Source organism: Diabrotica virgifera, chromosome 8 (genome assembly GCF_917563875.1).
Source record: "Diabrotica virgifera virgifera chromosome 8, PGI_DIABVI_V3a".
Classification (NCBI taxonomy): domain Eukaryota; kingdom Metazoa; phylum Arthropoda; class Insecta; order Coleoptera; family Chrysomelidae; genus Diabrotica; species Diabrotica virgifera.
Genome location: NC_065450.1, coordinates 96,280,777 through 96,305,974, shown reverse-complemented (window position 1 = coordinate 96,305,974; position 25,198 = coordinate 96,280,777). Strand labels below are relative to the sequence as shown.

The 25,198-nt window shown below is 37.1% G+C and overlaps 1 protein-coding gene across 3 annotated transcripts in view; it reads right to left on the bottom strand.

Annotated features, from left to right (window-relative positions):
* Positions 1 to 10,113: 10,113 nt before the first annotated feature.
* Positions 10,114 to 25,198, bottom strand: part of LOC126889345 (uncharacterized) — a 110,742-nt gene continuing 95,657 nt past the window's right edge. For 2 of the 3 annotated variants that reach the window (XM_050657580.1, XM_050657581.1), the window contains one exon: positions 10,114 to 10,251. In XM_050657580.1, coding sequence (XP_050513537.1) covers positions 10,184 to 10,251 — 68 coding nt within the window. In that variant the 3' untranslated portion in view covers positions 10,114 to 10,183. Of the gene's footprint in view, positions 10,252 to 24,382; positions 24,461 to 25,198 lie in introns of all 3 variants that reach the window. The other variant, XR_007700001.1, reaches the window with a different exon arrangement.

Sequence of the window (25,198 nt, the reverse complement as noted above, 5' to 3'; positions counted from 1 at the left end):
CAAACAATAATAAAATTAGTTTGATTTTTGTGGAATTAAAATATTAAAATACAACAAAATATAGAGTAAGAAAATAATATATTAGATAAAGATTGGAATAAATTTTGGTGGAAATCAACTTTATGTGAATCGAACACCGCTGTCCTGCGCGTAGCACCAATATTTAATGTTTATTTAAAAAAATTTCTGCCGCCGTGGTAATTAATCGATTTTAATTTTGCAAATTGCAAATGAAAGGTACAGTACACTTCTATAGGCAAAACAATTTTTAACTTGCTATCTGCTTTATTTTCAGTCCTGTAACATTTTGAAAAAATAAATTGTTTTTGCGAAAGCTGGATTGCAAAATTTATTTTGCAAAATCTATTGAACCGATCCTAATGAAATTTACAGTATTGTTTAACTGTATCATATAGTTTTTCTGAGTGAAATATGAAGGTCATAAGTGTAGCATAAATGGTTGAAAAACGTAAAATGCAAATACTTGTTTTTGTATGGTTTTTTTCGCAATTATTGCTATTTTGCAACAAGGGTGACTATTTTTTCAATTTTTAACCAATTCTTCATTGTAGGAAATTTAATTATTCAACTTTTATGTCAGTACATCTTTTCTCGGAAATGAATACTTTTAAAGTTATAATCAAAAACCAAGACAAAAATCGAATTTTTCCTTCATTTTTTGACATTTTGATTATTTAAACAATGTTCCGGACCTTCTTGAGAGGGAGGATAACTCAAATATTATTATTTGAGTTATTTTCAAGCAATTTCTGCAAAAAAATTTGAGTCACCTCTCAACGTCCATCTCAAAACAGATGGGCCCTGGACTATAGCGAATAAACACGAATAGCAAATACTCCTATCCGTCTAGTTGTCGGTTTTTACACACTTCAAGGGAGAAATATTTGGGCGTATACAGCGTAGCTGCATAACACATACCGTAAAGTGAAGTGTGGTGCCGCCATGAAGGTCCCTTAACCCTAGGGCCACACGGGCGATAATTTACGGTGCCGTAAGAGCAGTAAACCTGACGAGGCACTGGTTGACTAACTACTATTTCATCTACAATTGGTTAGTCAACCAATGCCTCGTCAGGTTTACTCCTCTTACGGCGCCGTAAATTATCGCCGGTGTGGCCTTTCGCTTAGTGTTAGGCTTTGGCCACACGGGCGATCTTTTACGGGGCGATAATTTACGGCCTCCATCCCAAGTCTCCTTGCCCTTTCACCCATCTTTTCATGGTTTGTGTGTGGAAGTGACATTTGGCAATTTCCGCGATTGTTGTCCGAAGCTGGAGTTAGTATCCTGTTAGTAACCTGTTAGTAACCTGTTCGGTTCGAGTTTCAAGGTTATTAAAAATATATAAAAGGGTTTTTAATTTTGCTACGAGTATAACTTTCGCACTCCCAATGTTTGCTATATATACTCAGTGACATTAAAAGTGTTACACCCAGAAGGAATCATTTCTTGGACTTAATTTTTTGGCAGCACAATGACTATATTTAAAGTAAGCTATGATAACAATATCAATGGTTTATTTTTTATAAATTTTGTAAAAATAAAGTTTTATCTTTTAATTTTTTTGTGAAAAGACCAATTTATGAAGACCGGTTGGTACAGAAATTTTTAGTTATTATTTCTCAGTCTAATTGTATTCAGTGCAAGAATATGCCTTGAGTTCGAAGACACCAAAATTACCACCATTTTAGCGATTCTGGCAGAGGTAGAATTATTGACTATAGAGATATGGGTTTGTCGTATCGCGAAATTGGCCGTCCTGTTAATTGTACGGCAATGACAATAGGGAACTTGCATAAATTTTTAAATTCGAAAAGAATGTTATAAATCACAACAGAACATAATTTAAAACATGTATCAAAGATAAAAAATATTTGTAGGTCTTTCGTTTGGCCCCCAAAGGCGATTAAAAATTCAAATTAAAACAGGTGGGCTAAAACGCGTCGTGACGTCATTCGTTTGTACATTTACATTTTTCCAACACAGTAAACAGAATTTTAAATTAGACGTCATAAACGTCAGTAGAAAATACATTTATTTGACGTTACAAGTGTTTTGATCGTTTGAACTATTCATAGAAAACTGTACTTTTACAAAATGGTTTTATTTTCCGTAGTAAACCTTTTTTCCTTTCCTTCAATAACTATATCAAACTCCAATGTCAACAAACTGGTATATATTATTACAATGACATACGATAAATGTTAATAGAATATAAATATTTTTCCTTTATTTCGCGACGAGGTATACCAAAATAGGTGGAGGCCAATAAACTAAAGAAGAAGTGAAGAATATACCTAATTATAACCATAAACGGAACCATATAGTTAAAATGAGTGACGTCACGGGCCGTTTGACCTATTTTAAGATACCGAAGACCTTAAATTTGTACTTCTAAGTTATTAGGGGTTTTTGAAGCGTGAAATTTTGGAAATCTCATTTTTAAACAAAACTGAACATTATTATGTAATAAAAAAAATGTGCAAGTTTCCTATTATGCGAGTGTGGACAAACGAAGGTAGAGGAACACAAAGAAGACCAACTGGTCAACGGAGGCGTAGCACAGGGCGTCAAGATAGGCGCTTTAGACTCCTGGTTCTGCGAGACCGTTTTTCTACTACGTGTCAAATTGCTGACCAATGGCTTGGAGTAGAAGGTAGACTTGTTACTATACGTACCCTATACCGTAGCATTCGAGCCTTTGGACTGGTTTCATTCCGCCCACAACGAGTGCTTCTTTTGGCTGCGGATCACTGTCATCAACGTTTGAACTGGTGCAGAGAACAGCAGCATTGGGTATAAGAATAGAATAATGCAGCATTCAGCTATGATTCAAGATTTTGTTTAGGAATGCATGATGGTCGTAAGATGATAAGACGCCGCCGTGGAGAGCGACGAGGATATGGGGTTTGCTGTTAAGAGACATATACACATGACAGTTGGAGTAATGGTTTGGGGGGTCATTGCCTATGGTAGCCGATCACCCCTTTTGTTTATCCGAGGCAGTATGACAGATGCGCGTTATGTTCGCCTATCGATGCGCCTATCGAACATGTGTGGGATATGATGGAGAGGAGACTGTCCACTTCGCACCATCCTCCTCAGACTCTGTCACAGTTAATCCATGAAATTCAAGTTGCTTGGAACGAGGTGCCACAAGCAGACACCGATCATCTCATTTATTTTTGTCAATGCCTAGACGTGTACAGGAGTGTATTCAGCTAGGGGGTCGCCAAACATATCAATTTTTTTTTATTATATTTCAATAACAAGTCTTATCGTTTCATTCTTGATGAAAATGTACCATGTTGCCAAAAAATTAAGTTCCAGAAATGACTCCTTCTGGGTGTAACACTTCTAATGTCACTGAGTATATATAAAGCTATACAGTGTGTCAATTTTAAAACTTACAATGGCTATATCTCACGAACAAAAGCTGAAAATGAAAAATGCTTGAAACCGTTTCTAGGATAGTAAGGGGGAACTAAAATGACATGAAAGAGAACTCACCCCCATCAACCCCCTAGGCCCCACCCACCACAACCAAAAAAGTTTAAATTGCAAACCCCTACTTGTGATACATCATTGAAAAGGCTATAAAAAATGCTATCCAATGGTATAAATACACGTCATTCTCGTCCCGGACGTCGAAGAGTAAGGTCACTGCGTGCACACCCCACTCTTACCGACGAACAGCGAGAAGCCTGAGAGCACCAAGTGCTGAAGAAGCGGCGCACGGTTAGCCCTAAGCTATTAGTTTGGAACCAGCGTGAAAAACCAACGACGCTTGGCCGTGTAAACCAAAAAGGTAGACGGATTACTGGGTTTCAGAGGAATACTCTGGCCCTGGGCTCGAGCGAGTTCGCTCGCCCCGAACTCTACCTAGTGTTCACATACGGTTACAAGAACAAGTGCGAGTAAGGGGGCCAAACTAACTGCGATAAAGGCTTTCAACGAGGGACCCACCAGCAGCAGGGTAAACTGCACCCATCAGGTAATTATAGTCACTGTCTTACGCCGGAAAAGCACGGAGGGGTGGACAAGCCACCTTTATCCCTGGGGTTTACCCCCCAGAACACCTTGAGGCTGAGGTGCCCTCCGATCGCTCGACTTGCATCCTCACCCATTTGTAATGCCTTCTTCTGTAAGGTCAGTCAGCTCCACCCGGTCGCTTCGTCCTCGGACGACGACCTCGACAAGCGTTGCCACCACCACCACTACCACTACAGCCACCACTACTGCCAACCAGTTCTCTTCCTTACATCAGGAAGGCACTGTACCCCCAGCCAGAGGTTACAACCGGCTCACGGCGGAGCTAGACCTCGAGACGCTTAGCGCGGAGATGGAAATCGTCCGCAACAAGTATCGCGAGGCCTACCTTCGCATCGAGCAGGACGACGCCTCCAACCCCCTTCTGCAGCGATATGCTAATGATTTTCCGCCTCTAAGAACACCAGCACAGGCTGGTCCTCAGCGACAGAGCGCTCGGAATATTCACGGTGCCATACCCAAAGTCCCAACTCAACCGTCTAAGCAAGCACCCAAACAACCGAAACAACAATCTTCTCAACAGCAACCCTCTTCTCAACCACAAGCAACCATCAGCACTGAAAACAACCCTGAACCGAACGATTTCGTCTTCCAAAGAAGACAAATAAGACAAATGTCTTACGCCAATGCCGCAGCCAATCCACGCCCCAAAACCCAAGCCAGAAATCAAAACGTCATCAACGCCATAAACGATCCCACACTGTCCGAATATCTAATCAAAGATCTCCCAAAAGATCTTTGTAACAAACGTACCTTCTTTCGGCAAATAAATGCCACCACTCTTTTGTCCAACAAAATTCACTCTTGCAAAGTCCTCTCACATGGAATCGCACATCTTCGACTTTTTAATCCTATAAATGCAGGGGATATCGAGAAAGCAATCCACACAGCAACTGGCCAAACCATGGTTACGGTCCATAGCCGTAGCAGAAATGCAAACACTTCCGCAAAAGAGCCCACCTATCTCCTCTGCATAACTGGAATCGACGTGGATTACTCCGAGCAGGAGGTCACCGACTTGCTCACAGAACAGCAATTCCCAGTCGAAAGACTGTGGAGAGTCAAATCCTATAAAACAGGCAAGGACTCCAAAGTGATCAAGGTGGTGACCAAATCCTTGGAAAAATTCACGTCAGCACTGAGCCGAGGCATAACTCTAGATGGCGAGATCTATAATGCCGAACTCCCTCATGGCTCCGACCCTACAATACCCACTCCAAAATATTGCAGCAAATGCTGCATCAACGGACATTCCATCGACGAATGCCCACAAAAAGCATTCGTCTGCCCCCACTGCGGCGGCAACCATAAATCCAGCGCCTGCACCAAACAGCAGGAACCAAAATGCCCGAATTGCGGCGGTGACCACCCCGCATATTCCAACAAGTGTCCTCAAAGACACACCATCCCCTCCGCCCAACATGAAATTCAGCCACTTACGATCGAAAGATCATTCCCCCCTTTCGAACTCCCTACAGAAACAAAAAACATCTTGTCTATTCAGACCGCTCTGTTGCTTAACTTGTTGCCTGAACTTCGTGAGCATATCGCTGCAATCACGGCTAATCTGATTAGCCAAGTCTACGACCACTCGACAGTGGTCCACGGGTACGGGAGCAATGTCACGGTGACATTCCGCTCCAACCACTAAACACCCTCCCTTTATGGATTTCACCCTAGGCACAGTCAACTGTCAGGGTCTCTCCAAAAAGAGACCCCTCATCAAGAATATCCTGTCGAAGCATAACATCCAGATCCTCGCACTCACAGATACTCTGTCGAAAAACGATCCACACTTCGCAGGATATTCGATCATCCATCGAAGCCGCTGTCAGGTTTCACGTGGGAATGGTATTCTCGTGAAACACGGAATACCGCACAACACACACACATTCCCACAAAATTTTCGTCCACCTGATGTGGACTTCCTGGCAATTGACGTGCACATCCCCAACAACGAAACCCTCACGATAGTCTCTTACTACAAACACCCGGGTCAACCACTCAACAGGCATTTGCTAGAGTACTTTTCGAGGCTCGGCAAGGCTGTGTTGATGGGTGACCTAAATTGTAGACATACACAGTTTGGTGATCACCATCAAAACCCAGAAGGCATCCGCCTCACGGATTATCTACTAGACCTTCCCATTTCAAGAATCACCAACACTGAATTCACGTTTTTGAACGCCAATGGGGCCTCTATTATCGACCACATCCTAGTTACTAGTAACATTCTGGATCGGTTCGGGGATAGATGCCACATAGGCGATTCGATAACGTCAGACCACGTACCTCTTCTTGTCGACACCGACATTCTCACTCCAAAACAACCAAACCCTCCAAGATCTATAAGAGACTATCGTCACGCTAACTGGACTGAATTCCAAAACTTCATCACACAAAATCTCCCAATGTTAGGCGAACTCGATACTAACGATAGTATCGACACCAGTGCAACCAATATCGAGAACCTCATCACTGAGGCGATCACGCACGCAATTCCACTCAAACAAATAACTTATACATCACCGGCACTTCCACAATACATCATTGCCAAAATTCAACAAAAACGACGTCTTCTACGTCAATACAAGGCCAACAGAAACCCACTAATCAAAACAGAGTACAACCGAATCTGTGCCAGGATAAAGAGGGAGATATCTGTCCTAACGGCTCGCCGGTGGGAAGAGACTACCTCAAAACTGGACTACAGAGACGGAGGTAAATTCTGGCAAAAATTCAAAGTCCTAACAAAACAAAAATTATCTCAACCATCTCATCTGTTGGTCAACAATCACATAGTCAATTCCCCAGAAGGGAAAGCCGAAGCATTCAAAAATTCGCTTCAAAACAATTTTCAAACGCCAGATAACCCGAACTTTGATCGCATATTTAAATTCAACACAGAATACATTGTAAATGTTACTCTCAACCACCACATTCCAGTCTATGATCCTATCATGGACCCCCTCACAGACAGGGAAACGGAGAGCTTTTGCCAAATCGGCAAAAACAGCGCTCCCGGACCTGATGGCATCAACCGAAGGTGCCTCAAAAAACTTCCAGAGAGTATCATCCCTCTTCTAACTAAAATATTCAATGCATGTCTCAAAAACAGCCATTTTCCTACTCCTTGGAAAGTGGCCAACACCATCATGCTTTTGAAAAAAGGCAAACCCCCAACCGACGTGGAATCCTACAGACCAATTTCATTAATCAATACTCTGGGTAAAGTTCTTGAGCTAATCCTAAAGGAGAGGCTCAATAACTTTCTCGAAAACCACAATATCATACCAAAATTCCAATATGGATTCCAGTCAGGTAAATCTACCAAACATGCATTAATAGATTTCACTACCAAAGTCACTCAAACCATCAACGATGGTTCTATCGCCATAGCCACATTTCTGGATGTGCAGAAGGCTTTCGACCAGGTCTGGCACGACGGGCTTGTTCGGAAACTTCTGGACATCGGGCTTCCATTGCAATTTACCAAAATTGTACACTCCTACCTCCACAACCGTACTGTCAGAGTGAAAATATGCGATCAAAAGTCCACCCCCTTCACTCCACAAGCTGGAGTTCCCCAGGGTTCAGTCCTAGCGCCGCTGTTGTACATCATCTACAACAGCGACATCACTAACCAAAATATCCCAGGTGCTCGGCTGTTTCTCTATGCAGACGACACGACTCTGCTCTCAACTACCTCTCGATACAACCCAAGACTCCTCTTCAGAAGAGCACAGGCTCTGTTGGACGGTGTCGGCGAATGGTGTTGTAAGTGGAGAGTCACGCTCAACGCGAACAAAACAACAACAATTGTGTTTCGCGCCCCTACTGTGTCAAATAGAATCATTCGCAATGAAGACGACCAATATCCTCTGAGTTTGTTGGGAGAAAGGCTTGTTGTTAGCCCGACTGTGAACTATTTGGGAGTACTGTTTACCAGGACTCTCAACTGGGACGCAGATCTAAAGGCAACTTTAGATAGGGTAAGGAACAGGGCCAGACTTCTCAACGCTCTCTCGGGAAAAATTGGCAAGACACACAAGAAGACTCTCATTCACACTTACAAGACCTTTATTCGACCCGTCATGGAGTACAAATCATGTATCTACTCTCTTTGCTCAAGACAAAAACAAGAGAGGTTGTTGAGGACGGAGCGCAGAGTCTTGCGTAGATGTAACTATGAGCACTGGCGATATCCCTCAAACGAAATCCATAACATCTCGAACATCCCCAAAATCACCGAGAGAATAAACTCTCTGAACAGGAACTTCACAATCAAAGTAATCAACGGCCCCCCTTCCGACACACAAGAATCTCTCAAATGTTCCTGTTCATCTTCCGGCCACGTACTCTACCGAAAGCCCAAACGCAAAAAGATTCACGTACCGTCCGCTCTAATGCAAACATGCATTGACGAACTCCCGGTAGAGTACGAAAACATCCTTGAGGCTACCCCGTTAGCCTTCCGTACCCACCTCTAACATTTCCTCTTCCTTACCCCGAACAGGGAGAAGTTGGTTTTTTGCGGTTTCCCAACTTCATTGCACAATTATACCTGTTCGTCCCAAGAAAATAGCCGCAACTATTTTCTCCACTCGAACGCTCACTGTCCACGCTGCGCTCAAAGCCACCTCCTGACCGCCGACGAGGGACGCAGGTACGCCTGTCGTTGTACAATGGTTTCTAGGGAGCTTGGTCGAAAGCAAAGCACGGACAGTACACGTAAATGTCTATGGAACCAACAACAATCCATCAAACTTTCTTCTCTGTTGACTTCTGGCCTTCTGGACAACACCGTCTGGCATAACCCAGGATCCAAGAACACCAGGACACGGCGCTTGCCCCGGTGTGGTTTTCGGACTGTTTGCTCTGCTGCCAACACAATACATTCACCTCAAACCCTGAAGAGGACAAAATCCTAAACGGGGAAGCACATTGAACGCATTTCTTCTAAACATTATCTAGACAAGCAAATCAAACAATGTGGCATGGTATAAATAATAATTATACAGGGTGAAGCAATAATTGTGAAACTTTGGCTTAAATGAAAAATTTAATGAGGTTTTGTTGAACTACAAATTTGATAAAAATGTCAATTAAGTAAATGTTCAAAGTGGGTTCCGTTGTTTTGTAAACAATAATACAATCTATTTTCAAATTCTGCACGAAATTTGACAAAGGTTTTTCTAGTAATAGGGCGACACGCTTGAGTAATTATTTCTCGCAATTTCTCAAGTGACGCAAGTTAAGTTTTATAAACAACTGATTTAAGGCAAAAATTGCAAATTAAGTTTTAATTAACAAAAAAACTGCGAGCGGACGCTTACCATTTAAAATAATAGTCCGGGAGATAGCATTACAAATAAAAAAGTCATAGTAAGCCAGCTGATATTAACACCCTGTATAATTATTATTTATACCATTGGATAGTAGTTTTTATAGTAGAATAGTATATTACTTTTTTCTAAGGGGTTACCCTAAATCAGTTGTTTATAAAACTCACCTTGCTTCACTTGGGGAATTGCGAGAAAGAATTACTCAAGCATGTCGCCCTATTACTAGAACATTTGCTAAATTTCGTGCAGAATTTGAAAATAGGTTGTATTATTGTTTACCAAACAACGGAATTCACATTAAATATTTACTTAATTGACATTTTTAATAAATTTGTAATTCAACAAAACCTTATTAAATTTTTCATTTAAGCCAAAGTTTCACAATTATTACTTCACCTTGTATAATTATTATTTATACCATTGAATAGAATTTTTTATAGCCCTTTCAATGATGTATCACAAGTAGGGGTTTGCAATTTAAACTTTTTTGGTTGTGATGGGTGGGGCCTAGGGGGTTGATGGGGGTGAGTTCTCTTTCATGTCATTTTAGTTCCCCCTTACTATCCTAGAAACGGTTTCAAGCATTTTTCGATATCAGCTTTTGTTCGTAAGATATAGCCATTGTAAGTTTTAAAATTGACACACTGTATAAATCTTACATAACACTGATTATGAGTAGATTGGATATTGAAAACGCATATTTCTGGTTAAAATTTATATTTAAGTACTAGATCCAAAATTGATTTTACATGTTTTTAAATTATTTTGTCTCAACCAAAAATCCATCCTGACTTTGTTGGTGGAGGTGCGGTTGTTGGTGGCAAAGTGACGGGATATACTAAAAACAAAAAATAACAATTTAGCTGATATTTATTTTGATAAATGAAAAGTTAATAACAAAAATGTTAATATCAGAAACGAGATATATTTGAAATAATATATCATTTCAATCACATGATTTTACTCTCCTTAACAATCAAAATTTGATTATAGATTGACTTGCAGAAAGGTATTGTCGGTTATAAGACAGGTAGTCTTTCTAGATTCTATAGATTCTAGAATAAAATTTATAACGTGTATTTTTGCATAATGTTTTACGCTGAATTTTTTCATATTTTTAAAATTGGTGAAACGTACTTTTAAAAATAAAAACCGCATTTTATTGTTTTTTTTTTCGCTTTTTGATACAATTTTATACATGGTGTTTAAAAAAGGTAACACCGTCACTAGGATAGATAAAAAACTGAAAATCAATTGGGGTTTGCTTAAAAACAATTTTGTAATGCCATCCATTCTCAAGACAATATGCGTTGAAGAAAACAAAATTTTACACATTTTTTACGATTTTGCCGAAACTACTGGCAACATTGTACATAATAAAATTTGGCAGGTTTTAAGAGGTAGTTGTTGGGCATTTTTTGACGTACAATTAAAAATTTTATATACTTACATGATTGGCGCGCATACGGGTAATGGTCTGAGCTTTTTAAAGAAAAAACATACGCCACTGACATATTTCAAATTAACAATCATTTTTGAATTCCTCGTTTCATTTGTGACAAACAATCTACCTTCCCATTTTTTCATATGACGCGCCATTTCTATGCAAGAAATAAAACATCTTAACCCTTACAAAGTATTCGAACTAGGTACTATGTTAAGTTTCTATAAATCTATTATACTCGTAACTCATACATCCTATATAAAAACTTATTCCAATACTTTGAAAGTATTGAAATATAATATATTCCAATACTTACAATATATTATATAACCAAAATATTTTATTTTTTGTATGAAAACGGCGCGTCGTATGAAAAAAGGGAAGATAGATTTTTTGTCACAAATACAACGAAGAATTCAAAAATGATTGTTAATTTGAAAAATGTCAGTGGCGTACTATCTTTTTTTCTTTAAAAATTCAGGCCATTACGTGTATGCGCGCCAATGATGAATATAAAATTCCTAATTGTATGTCAAAAAATGCACAATAACTACCTCTTAAAACCTGCCAAATTTTATTATAATGTTGCCAGTAGTTTCGGCAAAATTTTGTTTTCTTCAACGCCCTGTATCTCGAAATTGGATGGCATTACAAAAATTTTTTATTAAGCAAACCCCAATTGTTTTTTAGTTTTTATATAATCGTTTAAAATTTTAAAATCGTCCTAAAATTTAAATTTCCCGCCAAAAATTAATTTTTTTCGGACAGAACTTTTTGAAATTTACAAATTTTTTATTTTAAGTTTCTCGCTAGCTCTCGATGCGGCTGAGAAAAATAAAAACGTAAAAAGCCTAATTAGGCTCTAGGTGGGTCACGTGACCACGTAGGAGGCTAAAAATTTCAGAAAGCGAGTTTCTCTATATGTGTTAAAAGGTGACCTAGATAGAATTCAAATCGAGTTGGGGGGATTTTTCATCATCTTAACCGGCTAGGCCCTTTGAGGCATACGGTTGTCAATACTGTTTATTTTGACGCATACCGTACTTCCGATTTCGTAGAACATTCATCGATTTTCATGAAAATTGGTGATAGGTCTGGATCCCGCGTATGAAAAAAAAGTTGATTAATAGCAAGCTGAAAATTTGTTAATAGCTTAAGGGTGTCTAGTCGGATAAGCTTTGATATATGGGAACACTGGAACAGGGGCATTTTTAATTGTGGAAGAGGTTAAAAATTTGGAACGGCCAGACCACGAAAACGGCACATTTATTTTGTCCGACAAAATAGACTTAAACTCTCCGAAAGAGATTAAACTCACATGCAAAAACCAGACTGCTATTTATCACCAAATGGGCGTTTTAATGAGTGGAACATGTAGAATATATCAAATGACAGAAATTATGACAGGTGATAAATAGCAGTCTGATTTTTGCATGAGAGTTTAATCTCTGTTCGGAGAGTTTAAGTCTATTCTGTCAGACAAAATAAATGTGCCGTTTTCGTGGTCTGACCGTTGCAAATTTTTAAACTGTTCCACAATTAAAACTGCCCCTGTTCCAGTGTTCCCATATATCAAAGTTTATCCGACTAGACACCCTTAAGCTATTAACAAATTTTCAGCTTGCTATTAATCAACTTTTTTTTCATACGCGGGATCCAGACCTATGAGTTGTTAGAGAATATCTCAAGAAACAAAACTGACATTGTGCCAATTTGCGCTTCTACCCTGGGGGTGGATGCCCTTCTCGAGGGTAATAACTCCATAAATCGATACAGGGAGAAATTCTAAGCAGAATTTGTTATATCGAGTTAACAAAATAAATCAATACTTTTTGAGTTATTAAAGATCAAAGATTTTAATTTTTTGTGAAAAAAATGCAACTTTTAACAGTTTTCTATAAATAACCCAAAAACTATGAGTTTTTACAAAAAAGTTATTATTACCAAAATTGAAGTCAATAACAAATAACAAATTACAATAAGAAATCGAATAAATTCCTGACTCGACAAACTATTTATTATTAATTCAAAGTGAGTTATAGGTTGAAAAACAGAGATATATACAGACGAGATTTACGAATTATCATCAATCTGTATTGGAATCAAAAGGCCAATATAAAGATAGAACAACAAGAGTCCGAGAATATTGATATAAAGAGAGGGGTAAGACAGGGTTGTGTTCTGTCGCCGCTACTGTTTAACGTGTACAGTGAAGCCATATTTCAGGAAGCGATAGCGGAACTAAGTGATGGAATCTCTATAAACGGAAGAATAGTAAATAACATAAGATTCGCTGATGACACCGTTATAATGGCAGACACCCTGGAATCGCTACAAGATTTGTTAAATAGAATTAACGATTATTGCATTCGATATGGACTCAAAATAAACAAGAAAAAACTAAATTTATGATTGTCTCAAAAACACAACATGGAAATTAAAGGTTAATGCTAGAGCAAACCCAAACAGAAAAAGTAAAGATATACAAATACCTGGGAACCTAGGTTGATAACAAAAATAACCAAAGTAAAGAAATTATAGTCCGAATTGAAACTGCAAGTCAAGCATTTATAAAAATTAAGAGACTGCTTACAAACAAAGACCTTCAGTTGCCTCTCAGATTGAGGGCTCTAAGATGCTACATATTTTCTATATTACAATACAGAATGGAAGCTTGGACATTGAAGAGACAATACCTAAGAAAAATAGAAGCGTTCGAAATGTGTTACAGAAAAATATTGAAAATTCAGTGGGTTCAAAGGATTACCAATGTTGAAGTGCTACGACGTTTAAATAGGGAGTTAGAAATTATAAACAGTATAAAAACAAGAAAACTGGAATATTTGGGTCACATTACTAGAGGACAAAAATATGAGTTGCTGAGAATTATTAAGCAAGGAAGGATCCAAGGAAGAAGAAGCATATGAAGAAGACGCATCTCCTGGCTGAGGAACCTTAGAGAATGGTGTAACTGTAGTCCATTACAACTGTTCAGAGCAGCAGCCAACAAAGTGGCCATAGCCATTATGGTATCCAACCTCCGATAGGAGATGAACCTTTAAGAAGAAGAAGAGTTATAAGTAATTGAACATAGGTATATTTTTTTCGACGAGAACTTAAATCTAAGTATTTAAGATAATGGGAAAACGATGCATTTTATATCATATTTTTTCTTGCTACTTGTCAAAGTACTCAGAACTACCTATCAAATAATGAGCTCCAGAAGTAGTTGATAGCATCAAAATTTATGCTCCAAAACTATTTACAAAAAAATGGTATTGTATTTTTTTAGAATAACTCCGTTAATTTTTATGATATCAGGTATTTCCAAAAACCGCTTGAAAGGCCATTTTAAGGCCATTTTATTATTTTAAGATAAAATGTCAAAGGGCCGCAGTTACAGGGCTCTCGCAGTAAAATTTAGGATTTAAATGTTTCTATCTCGGTTAATTTTTATCATACGAAAATAAGAAAAAAAAACAAGTAAAATCTTCGATAACGAAGAAACTTAAATTTCCTCTACTATTATTTTTTACATATATCGAATATTTTTGGTGTTATCGAAAGAATATAAAATTTACCAAAATTTAAAATTTTTGATTTTTTAAAATCATGTTTTTTTTAACTATGTATATTATAAATATTTGAGGTCATTATTTGTGCTTAAGTCAAGAAAGTGTTATAGGGAGCACTATAAATTTTAATTTTTGTGGAAATAGCGCATGTTTTCTTTTTCAATTTTTCCTCTAATGGGTCCTCTTATTTTCATCATAACTTGCTTTTAATAAGTTATATTCAAGAAGTAATATTCATTTTTGTAATTAGTATTTCAGAAGCTTTTAAATGAGGTGTCACATGATGTACTTTTCTTTTTGAAAAAATCAAAGTTATGCCTGTTACCTGAAGAGGGATCGCGTAAAGTTCGAAACATTGATGCTATAAAATACTATGCTTATTTTAAATATCGACCTGTCCGAGCGTTTTGCTTATATGCTAAAAGTGGGGGAGGGGGGGGGGTAACTTATTCCAGCGCACTATATAAGTATATTTTATAAAATGCATAGTTTTCCCGTTACTTAAGCTTGAATATTAAGATTTGAGTACTTGTTGAAAAAAAAAAAATAAAATAAAAATTCAATTACCTTTTCAATTAATATTGAAAGGTCTTTTACTAAGTAAGAAACTTATTCGTTTTTTTTTATTAGCTTCAGTTGTGATAATGACTAGACTTAGGCAAATATGCAAATTGCATATTTTGCATATAATGCATAAAAAATGCAAAAATGTCAAATTTTGCATATTTTTATAAAAGTGAGCATAAAGTGCATATAATTTGAAAATTTGGTGTTAATTATATATTTTTATATTCAAACTTACAGATAGCATGAGAATGCCAATATTTAATTTTGTTTTATAATCACTTGGTATTCAAATTCTTGGTTATAGATAGTAACTAATAAAAGACAGCGGCTTATAGTTTTGTCACGTTTTGTCCTGGAATTAAGGGTTTGTGTTTATGACTCTAGCTAAAAATTTTTATTTTGACGGTCAGTTTCACTTGGTTTCACTTTTGTTGTAAAATTGGAGGCGTAAATAACGTGTATTTCTTATTGTGAATAATTAGTATTTCTTATTGTGAATAATTATTGTGCTTTGAAAATGCCGAAAATAAGCAATGTTTCAACTTGGATAAAACCTTACAAAGAGCTATCTATGGATATGGATAAAGTTTATTGCTCATGTTGTGGCAAAACCGTAAGTACATACGTATTATTTTTTTTATTTTATTTTAAAAATTTACACGGTGGTACAAACAAAGATTTTAAAATTGGAGATTATGTTTAAGAAAAGTACCGACACAAGGCTAGTTCACAATAAATCGATGTATTTTTTCTTTTTTCAAGCATTTTTTAAACTCCTTGCGATAAAAAATAGGATACCTATTTAAAATTCAAATCATTAAATAAATAGTCTACTGAAAGGTCGCTTGAAAGGTCGCTAACATTTTTTTTCTAACAATAGCATAGTTTGCTTTAATTTTGCTAAAGACAAAAACATATCATATATTGGACTTAATTAGTTAAGTGCTTTTAATTTATTTTCACAGTATTTTTTCTTTAAATGTAAACAGAAAAGACCAAGAGCCTCTTGTGAATATTTGGGGGTTCTTCCTTCTTGCACAGTCATTTATTGACATTTTCAAGATTACTACACCGATTTTTATTTGATTTAATTTAGATATTTTAATTGTTATGCAAAAACGGTTCATTTTTAGTTTATTTCTACAATCTTAGATTTTAAAAATGGGTACAACTATAGAATATTTATATTTTTTTTAGATTTCATGTGAAAAAAAATTTCAAATAGATCAGCATGTCAGAACCGCGAAACATTTAGCTAAAAAAGTAAAAACCACATCCGGTGAAAAATATCAACCTTCAGTGTCCAAGTGCTTTCAGTCAAGTTCCAAAAAACAAACCGAACAAGAAACTTTTAACGAAGACTTGTGTCGTGCATTAGTATCTTCTAATATACCGCTTTCAAAATTATCTAATGAAAACTTTAGTTCTTTTTTAAAAAAATATTGCAAACAAAACATTCCCAGTGAACGAACTCTAAAGATAAATAATGTAAATTTGTTATACTCCTCAGTTATCCACAACATAAAAGCCGAAATAGGTAATAACTACTTTTACATATGTGTGGACGAGACCACTGACTCGTCAGGAAGGTAAATTGTGCACTTATTGATTGGTGTACTTAGCGAGGAAACCTTTCCAAAATCGTATTTAATTTCCTGTAAGCAAGTGAAAAAAACCAACGCTCTAACAATATCACGGTTTCTACAAGAAGCATTAGCAAACTTTTTTCTTCCTGCTGCTGTGCCTAATGATAAATTATTGCTTATTTTATCTGATGCCGCACCATATATGGTGAAAACAGGACAAAATTTAAAAATATTTTATCCAAACTTACTACACGTCACTTGTTTAGCGCATGGAATAAATAGAGTTGTGGAGGAAATAAGAAAAAAATTTCCACTAGTTAACAGTTTAATAGCGAGCGTCAAAAAGGTATTCCTGAAATCACCTGTAAGAATACAATGTTACAGAGATATGCCTCCTGCTGTTCCACTGCCACCGCAACCCATCTTAACACGTTGGGGAACATGGTTGGAAGCAGCTAATTTCTATGCTGATCATTTTGTTGATTTAAAAAAAATAATTAACCTTTTAACGGATGATAGTTGCCAATCTTTATTGGAAGCTAAGCAAGCCTTCCAAAATAACATCCTCCAACAGCAACTGTCATTCATAAAATCAAATTATAGTTTTATCCAGAAAACTATAACTCAATTAGAATCCTCCAAATTATCATTGTTAGAGAGTACAGTTTTAATAAAAGAATTTGAGTCATTGTGTCAAAACGTTAAAGATACTATTGGAAAGGAAATTTTTCAAAAATTTAAAGTAACCATGGAAAAAAATAGTGGTTACCAGGTTCTTTCTGAAGTGGTTCAAGTACTAGCTGGGACATTTTCCGAACCACTTAATTTAGAACCATCTATTATAGTAAATTTGAAACATGCCCCAGTTACTTCAGTTGATGTCGAAAGAAGTTTTTCTATTTACAAATATATGTATTCAGATAGAAGCCATAAGTTTTTATTAGAAAATTTTGAACATCATTTGATAATCTATTGTTACCACAATTCAAAATAATATTTATATGTTAAAATAATTGTATATGTTATGTATTTATAATATTGTAAGTATTTTTGTAAATAAAAAAATATTGTAAATATTTTTTACTACATGCTTATTTCCTAGATAAATATGCATATTTTGCATAAAATACTGCATATTTTTGCATAAAATACTGCATATTTATGCGCATATTTCATACTTTTTTATTTGCATATTTGCCATATGTCTAATAATGACAAATTTTCTGTAAAAACTTTGAAAATCGGAGTTGAAAACCTTAAGTTACTGCACTAATAATTGCTTTGAGCTATATTTTAAACATAACTCATGAACAAAAAAACTTAAGGTAATAATGATTAAAGCTGTAAAACTTTACAGCTTACAGCTTTAAAGAAAAAACTTTTACAATGCGTAAAATGTAGAGCCAATAACTTGTTCTCCGAATGTCCAAATTAAACACTAAATTAAGTCGTCAATTCACAAAATATTTTTCTATTATCTACAGATGACGTTTCAGATAGAGAGCTCTAAAAGAAACATTTTAAAGGAAAAAAATTAGAGAGAAGATACAGTCAAATCAGCCAACTTCGTTGAAACGTTCCTTAATCACTCGTCCAACTGCTTGTTACAGTTAATATAACATGCTTGATTTGTTGTTTATTTAATTTAATTTAAATAAGTTAAGTTTTCATTTCTTAAAAATATTTCGAATCCTGCCCGAATTAATTTTTACAATAGGAACTTCCTTTTATGACAGCAGTAGAAAATTCCGATTTTCCCCAACAGGAAAACGGATTATGGTGTAAACGCTGTAATTTCAAGCTTTACCGCCTTTAGAGTGGGCCCAGTGTTCATAGGTACATTAAAATAAACAGGCAGCAGTGGCTGGGCCACTTAGAGACAATGAATAAGATGAAGCCGTCAAAACACATGTATAACCAAAGACTAGATGCACTGAGGGGAAGAGGTGGGCCCAGAGAACGATTTAAGGACCAAGTGGAAGACGAGTATTAAGAGTCCGAAATTGGAAAACCAAGGCGAAGGATAGGAAGGAATGGAAGCTGATTCTGGAACTGGCCAAGACCCACCATGGGTTGTAAAGCCAATGATGATGAGACACTGCCAATTATGAGCCGATATAAATTCTCTGTGGTTCTATGTTTGAACCACGGAGTTTCTAAGTATTATAGATTTGTTAGATTTTCGTTTTAGTTAGGTCAGAGGCAAATTCCCATGTACCCATTTTCCTGTAGCTCTTTTAATGTGCCTGAACATTATTTTGCAGATCTCACCTACTGAAGATAGGATAGGAGATGCTGAATTTGGAGATTTTGATGGTTTGAACCGATTGTTCTTAAGTGACGACGTTTTGGAAGAGGACTAACTCAAAGTTTCGCGATTGGTTCTAGTGAATCTCCAAAGGAGTACCAAATCTAATGAAAAATTCGTTAACAAATACTTCTGCAACGGTAGCAGCTCCTTGATTTGGCATCGCATACACCGCAGTCCATTTTGTAAAATAATCAATGGCTACCAGGATATATTTATTTTCATTATCCGTTTCTGAAAGTGAACCAGTAATGTAAATTGCTGCTTTTTTCGTGGGATTACCAACATTGCACTGTTTCATGGGTGCCACCTTTTTACCAACTGGATCATTACACATAGTTCACATTTACGGCACCGTCTTCTTACATCACTTTTATCACAGTTCACCCCATAAAACCGTCCTTTAACCTTTTGCAGACTCCTCGTATTACCAAAATGTGCACCTGGTCCACGGTCATGCAATTGACGCAATACTTCTGTAAATTTACTTTTAGATAAAATCAGCTGAAGCTTAAATTATGTCCCATCATCGTTCTCAAAGGTTCCGTACAAAATATCATCTATTAGTACCAGACAATTCCATTATCTCCAGTATGATTTGACTTCTCGACTACATGCACTAATGTCTTGCCATGAAGATCTCTCACCTTGATGCACCAATCCAATACTCTTTTCATACATTGATCATCTGCTTGTGCTACATGCACTAATGTCTTGCCAAGAAGATCTCTTACCTTGACGCACCAATCCATTACTCTTTTTATACATTGATCATCTGCTTGGGCATCTTGCAGCTGTTGAGGCTGCCATTGATCATTAACGACGGTGGTTCATCTCAAGCGCTAAAGTCGTTCTACTAATTTAAGACAGTGATTACAATTTGCTCTGCATGGCCTTCTCGAAAGCACGTCAACATTTGAATGAGCTCTTCGAGCCCTGTGTTCTACCTCGTAATCATATTCTTGTAGTTATCTTGCTATCTGGTCCTCTAGATTATCGAATTTTAAAAACCAATTTAGAACGACGTGATTCGCTCAGACAAGGAACTTTATGTCTCACAAGTATTTATAGAAATGTTCGCACTTCTTCACACGCCTAATAATTCTCTCCTGAGAACGCAATAGTTTCTGGTTCCGACAAACTTTGCTAAAATAATCAATGAAATTTTTCTGTCCATCCTGGATCTGGGAGTGGACAGCTCCTATTGAACTATTTTCGGACAGGCTATAATCAGGGCACTGATCGAAGTCTTTGTAGTTGTTCGAAAGATTTGGTCACTCTTCACTCCATGTATATTATTTGCCTTCTTCCTGTAAATTTTATTAAGGGTTTAGCGATATTGACAAATCCTTTGAAAAATCGTCGGTAATATGTACGTAAATATACCAACCCACCAGACCAGACTCGCTATAGTTTTCCGACTGTTGTATTATTTTCTAACAATTACGGCATATTATGTGGACTACGCCGCCACAATTCCAACATCTCGGCTCGGGTTTCGTCTGCATCGTGTTACGTACTACTTTCCATGCCACTTTCTCCAGACGTTCATTCTTATGGATCCTTGAAGTTTAACTTGTTTTATGTTCCAATACAATAGCGAGCACGTCATCCAAAACTTTTAGTCTTGCTAGTCGTAAAGATTTATGTAGTTTATTGTCTCAACACATTGACGAAGGTTTCTACAGCTATTTCCTCCAAAATGTTGTCTGGTGCCTCCAGATAAGCCAACCGTACTACATGAGCAACATATGGTTTAAATTCTTGCAAAATCACACTTGATCGTTGAATTCTACTTCCTAGTTGGGCTTTGTAGACTCGTTGTAAGTGGGCTTCTCCATAATGTTTTTCTAGTCAACTGCAAAGCTCTTGTAACAAATAAACTAGGAGACCATAGTAAGGTTGCGGTAGCCTGTGTACCGGGGTACGGATGGGTAATGACAAAGCAGATGACATTGCCAAACAGGACTCATCAATATCATTCATTGGACCGGAACCCTTCTGGGTCGTTGTATGGGCAGTAACCAGAACCGCTGCAAGGAAGTGGGTAGCTCACAATTCTTTGGAATGGAGAAAGGATATAAATAGGTGAAACAGTTTGTTATAGAACATTCGCCAAAATTTACGGCAAACCTAATAAGCAAAGCGTGGAAAACAGTCAAAGCGATAGTAGGTCTGCTAACATGGTACTATGAGCTGAATATGCAGTTGAAGCTGACGGAATCGGCAAATGAAGACCTGCAGATGCAGATTGTGTCACCTAGAAAAAGGAGCACTAGAGCACATTTTATGTCAGTATGACAGCCTGGCAAATGTGCCGTTCTTTGCCTTATACGAAGAGAAGCAACTGTTATCAGTCTCAAAGCCAGCTTTCTCAAAGCCATCACTAACAGTCCATGTTTCGACACCAAAAGAAGAATATAGTGGATATAACAGTTTACCATCCGATATTGGATATGCAGATTGAGTCTTTGATTACTCAGAAAGTACCACGCACAAAACTTATGGAAATTAGGTCCCAGTGGATTTCGTTCATACTATGGGAAAATAATCTTTGAAGCATCCTGATAAAAAGTTCTCATGGGCACAACTCAATCGTATGAAGGATTTTCAAGATATAGAGGCACAAACTCGAAATATTATAAGATTTACTGGGTATTCCAATCAGAGATATGTAAAGAAAATAGATCAGGCTAGTCATATGCCACTCAATGCATCGGGGTGTAACGCCGATATTAAGTACGGTGGTCTAGCTATCTTTGTCTGTCGTGCGAGTGTGAGCGTATCTACCAAGAGGTGGGAATAACGGAACGACAGTGACACACAGGCGGCGGCCATCATATGCTAGAGAGAGAAAGCTAAGCTCCGGTAGAGAGAGATAGATAGACCACCGACCCGAACTGTTCCGCGTTACGCTATTTTTCGAACTGGCCTAATCTATTCTGTTATATCTATGATTCCAATTCCCTGAGTTACTGGTTATCTGGCAACATGTAGAAGTTTGGATCAAGGAAAAGTACTAGTAGTCTATAATTTTTTCCTGGCTATCCAATGGCAACCTTTACTTTGACCTTGATCTTCAACGGACGCCATCTTCAAGAGATTCGATGGTTTTCGGCATTAAATTGATATAAACATATTACTCATGGGTTTTTGGGATCTCTAAACACGAACATGCCATCAGAATTGACCTCTGGAGGACGTGGTGGCCAGGGCCACTGCAAGGGACGACATATTCTAGAGTTTCGATGGTTTTCGGCATTAAATTGATGCAATTGAATTACTGGGGGGTTTTTTGAGGTCGCTAAACACGAATATGCCACCAGAACCGATCCCGGAGTACCTGGTTTCCAAAGTAAATGAAAGGGGCTCCTGGAGTTTCGATTGTATTTCGACATTAATGCAAAACGGATTAGTTATAGGTTTTTGGGGTTGCTGAACACGAATACGTGATCAGCACAGACACAGGTGCACTTGGTGCCTAAGACAGATTATCTTCTGGAGTTTCGGAGGAATCAAATGGAGAAATTAAATGGATTACTCTTAGGTTTTAACTCCAGAAGATAACCTGTCTTAGGCACCAGGTTCTCCTGTGTCTGTGCTGATCACGTATTCGTGTTAAGCAAACTCAAAAACCTATAAATACTCCATTTGCATTAATGTAGTACCAAATACCCTCGAAACTCCAGGAGCACCTTTCATTGACCTTGGAAACCAGGTGCTCCGGGAGTCGGTTCTGGTGGCATATTCGTGTTTAGCGACCTAAAAAAAACCCTCCAGTAATTCATTTGCATCAATTACATGCCGAAAACCATCGAGACTCTAAAAGATGACGTCTCTTGCTATGGCCCTGGCCACCACGTCCTCCGGAGGTCAATTCTGATGGCATATTCGTGTTTAGAGATCCCAAAAACCCATGAGTAATCTGTTTATATCAATTTAATGCCGAAAATACTCGAAACTCTAGAAGATGACGTTCGTCGAAGGTCAAGGTCAAAGTAAAGGTATATGGATAGCCAGGAAAAAATCCTAGACAACTAGTACTTTTCCTAGATCAAAACTTCTACATGCTGCCAGATAACCACTAACTCAGGAATTTGAATACCCAGTAAATCTTATAATTTTCCGAGTTTGTGCCTCTATATCTTAAAAATCCTTCATCCGATTGGGTTGTGCCCATAAGAACTTTTTATCAGGATGCTTCAAAGAGTATTTTCCCAAAGTATGAACGAAATCCACTGGGACCTAATTTTCATAAGGTTTGTGCGGGGTACTTTCCCCATTTTCCAAAAAACTGATCTTCATTGCTATTTTCTTGATCCAATTTTTGATTTCGAATTTGGATCTCCCGTAATCCAGACTCCTAAGTGTTTCACTTTGTCCGCGTGCTCAATATCTCCATTTTTGTCTGGACCTTTGTAATAACTTTGCCCTTCTTACTGATAATCATGGTTTTTGTTTGTTTTGCTTCTTTAATAATTTGAGAAATTTCATCGAATCTTTTGGAAACATTTTCGAATGTATCATCAATTATTTTAATTATTTTCGTTACAACTGCTTGATCTGCTGACTTTCTTCACCCCTTTCTTCTAGTTGTTCACGCAACTCTTTTGCTGTCAGTTCTACGAGCAACATCTTTGGTCAGGCACACATTTATATTCCAAAGGTATCTTCAAAACTAAAACTAAACTAATAATAACAGCGCTCGTTCTGGAATACCAAGGTTACTATTTCGAACGTCGCGAAGAGATGTCACCCGACATTATACGGGATACGTCGAAGATAAGCTTTTCCGCTATATTATTATCTCTGCAAAAATTATAGGCACCAATTGTTATAATATGCGACTTGAACAGTTATCTAATATCAAAAGAAGTAGGTCAGCTATGTAGGATTTGCAACCGTTACAAAACGTTACAGCCACGGAACAAAAAGTTCGGAATTATTTAAGTAATTTTTCGAGTGCTTGGACCTAAAGTTTTATTTTTTTGTAGTCGTTTGAATTCAGTGAAGTTAGCAAAATTGTAAACATATTAACCATTTGAATGCTGCTGACACCTAAAGACGTCATACAGTTACTACTTTAAGGTACGCATGACGGCTTCAGATGTGCACAACATTCGTATAGAGGTTAGTATTTGTTTGATTTGACAAAAAACGAGTTGTCTTTCTATTGAGTACGTAGAAAAAAGTGTTTTTATAACGTCTGTTTAGCTTCATATTATGTATGAAGCAATTCCTGGGCCATCTCAACCAAAACACTGCAATGTGAATGCAGCGAAAAATCAAGTTAGCACCCAGATCGTGCTAGGCATATTTCGTCCGCAATGAAAGGGTGCATTATCACATTATATTGAAACTACGATCTCCAACCTGACGAATAATACGAACTTAGTTCTCAAAATTAATGTTATCTTATACTGCCTTAATAATTATGAAAAATATCTACATCTACGTCTAAAATATCCAGATCTAACAAATATACTTACACAACTATAATTAGATGTAAATCAGGATGTCTGTGTATGATTACAACAAGAGAGAGACATGATCGATTTATCCAGATTCTTTAAAATAAAAATTTAGAATATTAAAAAATTTAGGATATTAGAAGAATATTAACTAACATTGTGATAATTGAAAAGCAGCAGTATTATAATACAAACAAGATAAGAATAAAAAACCGCTAAAAGCGATAAAAATGAATGGCGCACAAACTATTCCAGTTACAAAAGAGCTGAATGAATAAATATTACGTTGCGCAAAAATTAATTTTCATTTTGATGGAAAATAAAATTATTATAACTTTAATTTGAAAGATTTTTCCACACTATTGGCCAAAGAAATAAAACGCACCACACAAGAGTTATTTACTTATTTATTAAGCGCAACAGGCCTTGTAGGCCTAGGGCTAAAATGTTTACATTTCTGATTACATAGATAATATAATAAATAACTTAATATAACTTACATAAGTTATAAAACTTATAAATTTAATTTAATTACACTTCAGTCTTTTAATACACTCCTTCACACCTCTCTTGATCTCCTTCTGTCCAAGGCTAGTTCTTTCCATCCCTCAATGTTACTTTTCTTCAAGTCTTCATACACACTGTATTTCCATCTTTTCCTTGGCCTGCCTTTCCTCCTTTTTTGTATTGGTCTCCGTGAGAGTACCATTTTTGGCATTCGTTTACTTCCCATTCTCTCGATGTGCCCCAAGTATCGTATTCTCTGTGCTTTGATCGTCGTCGTGATCGTTGGCTCTTGATATAGTTCTTCCAATTCTTTATTGGTTCTTCTTC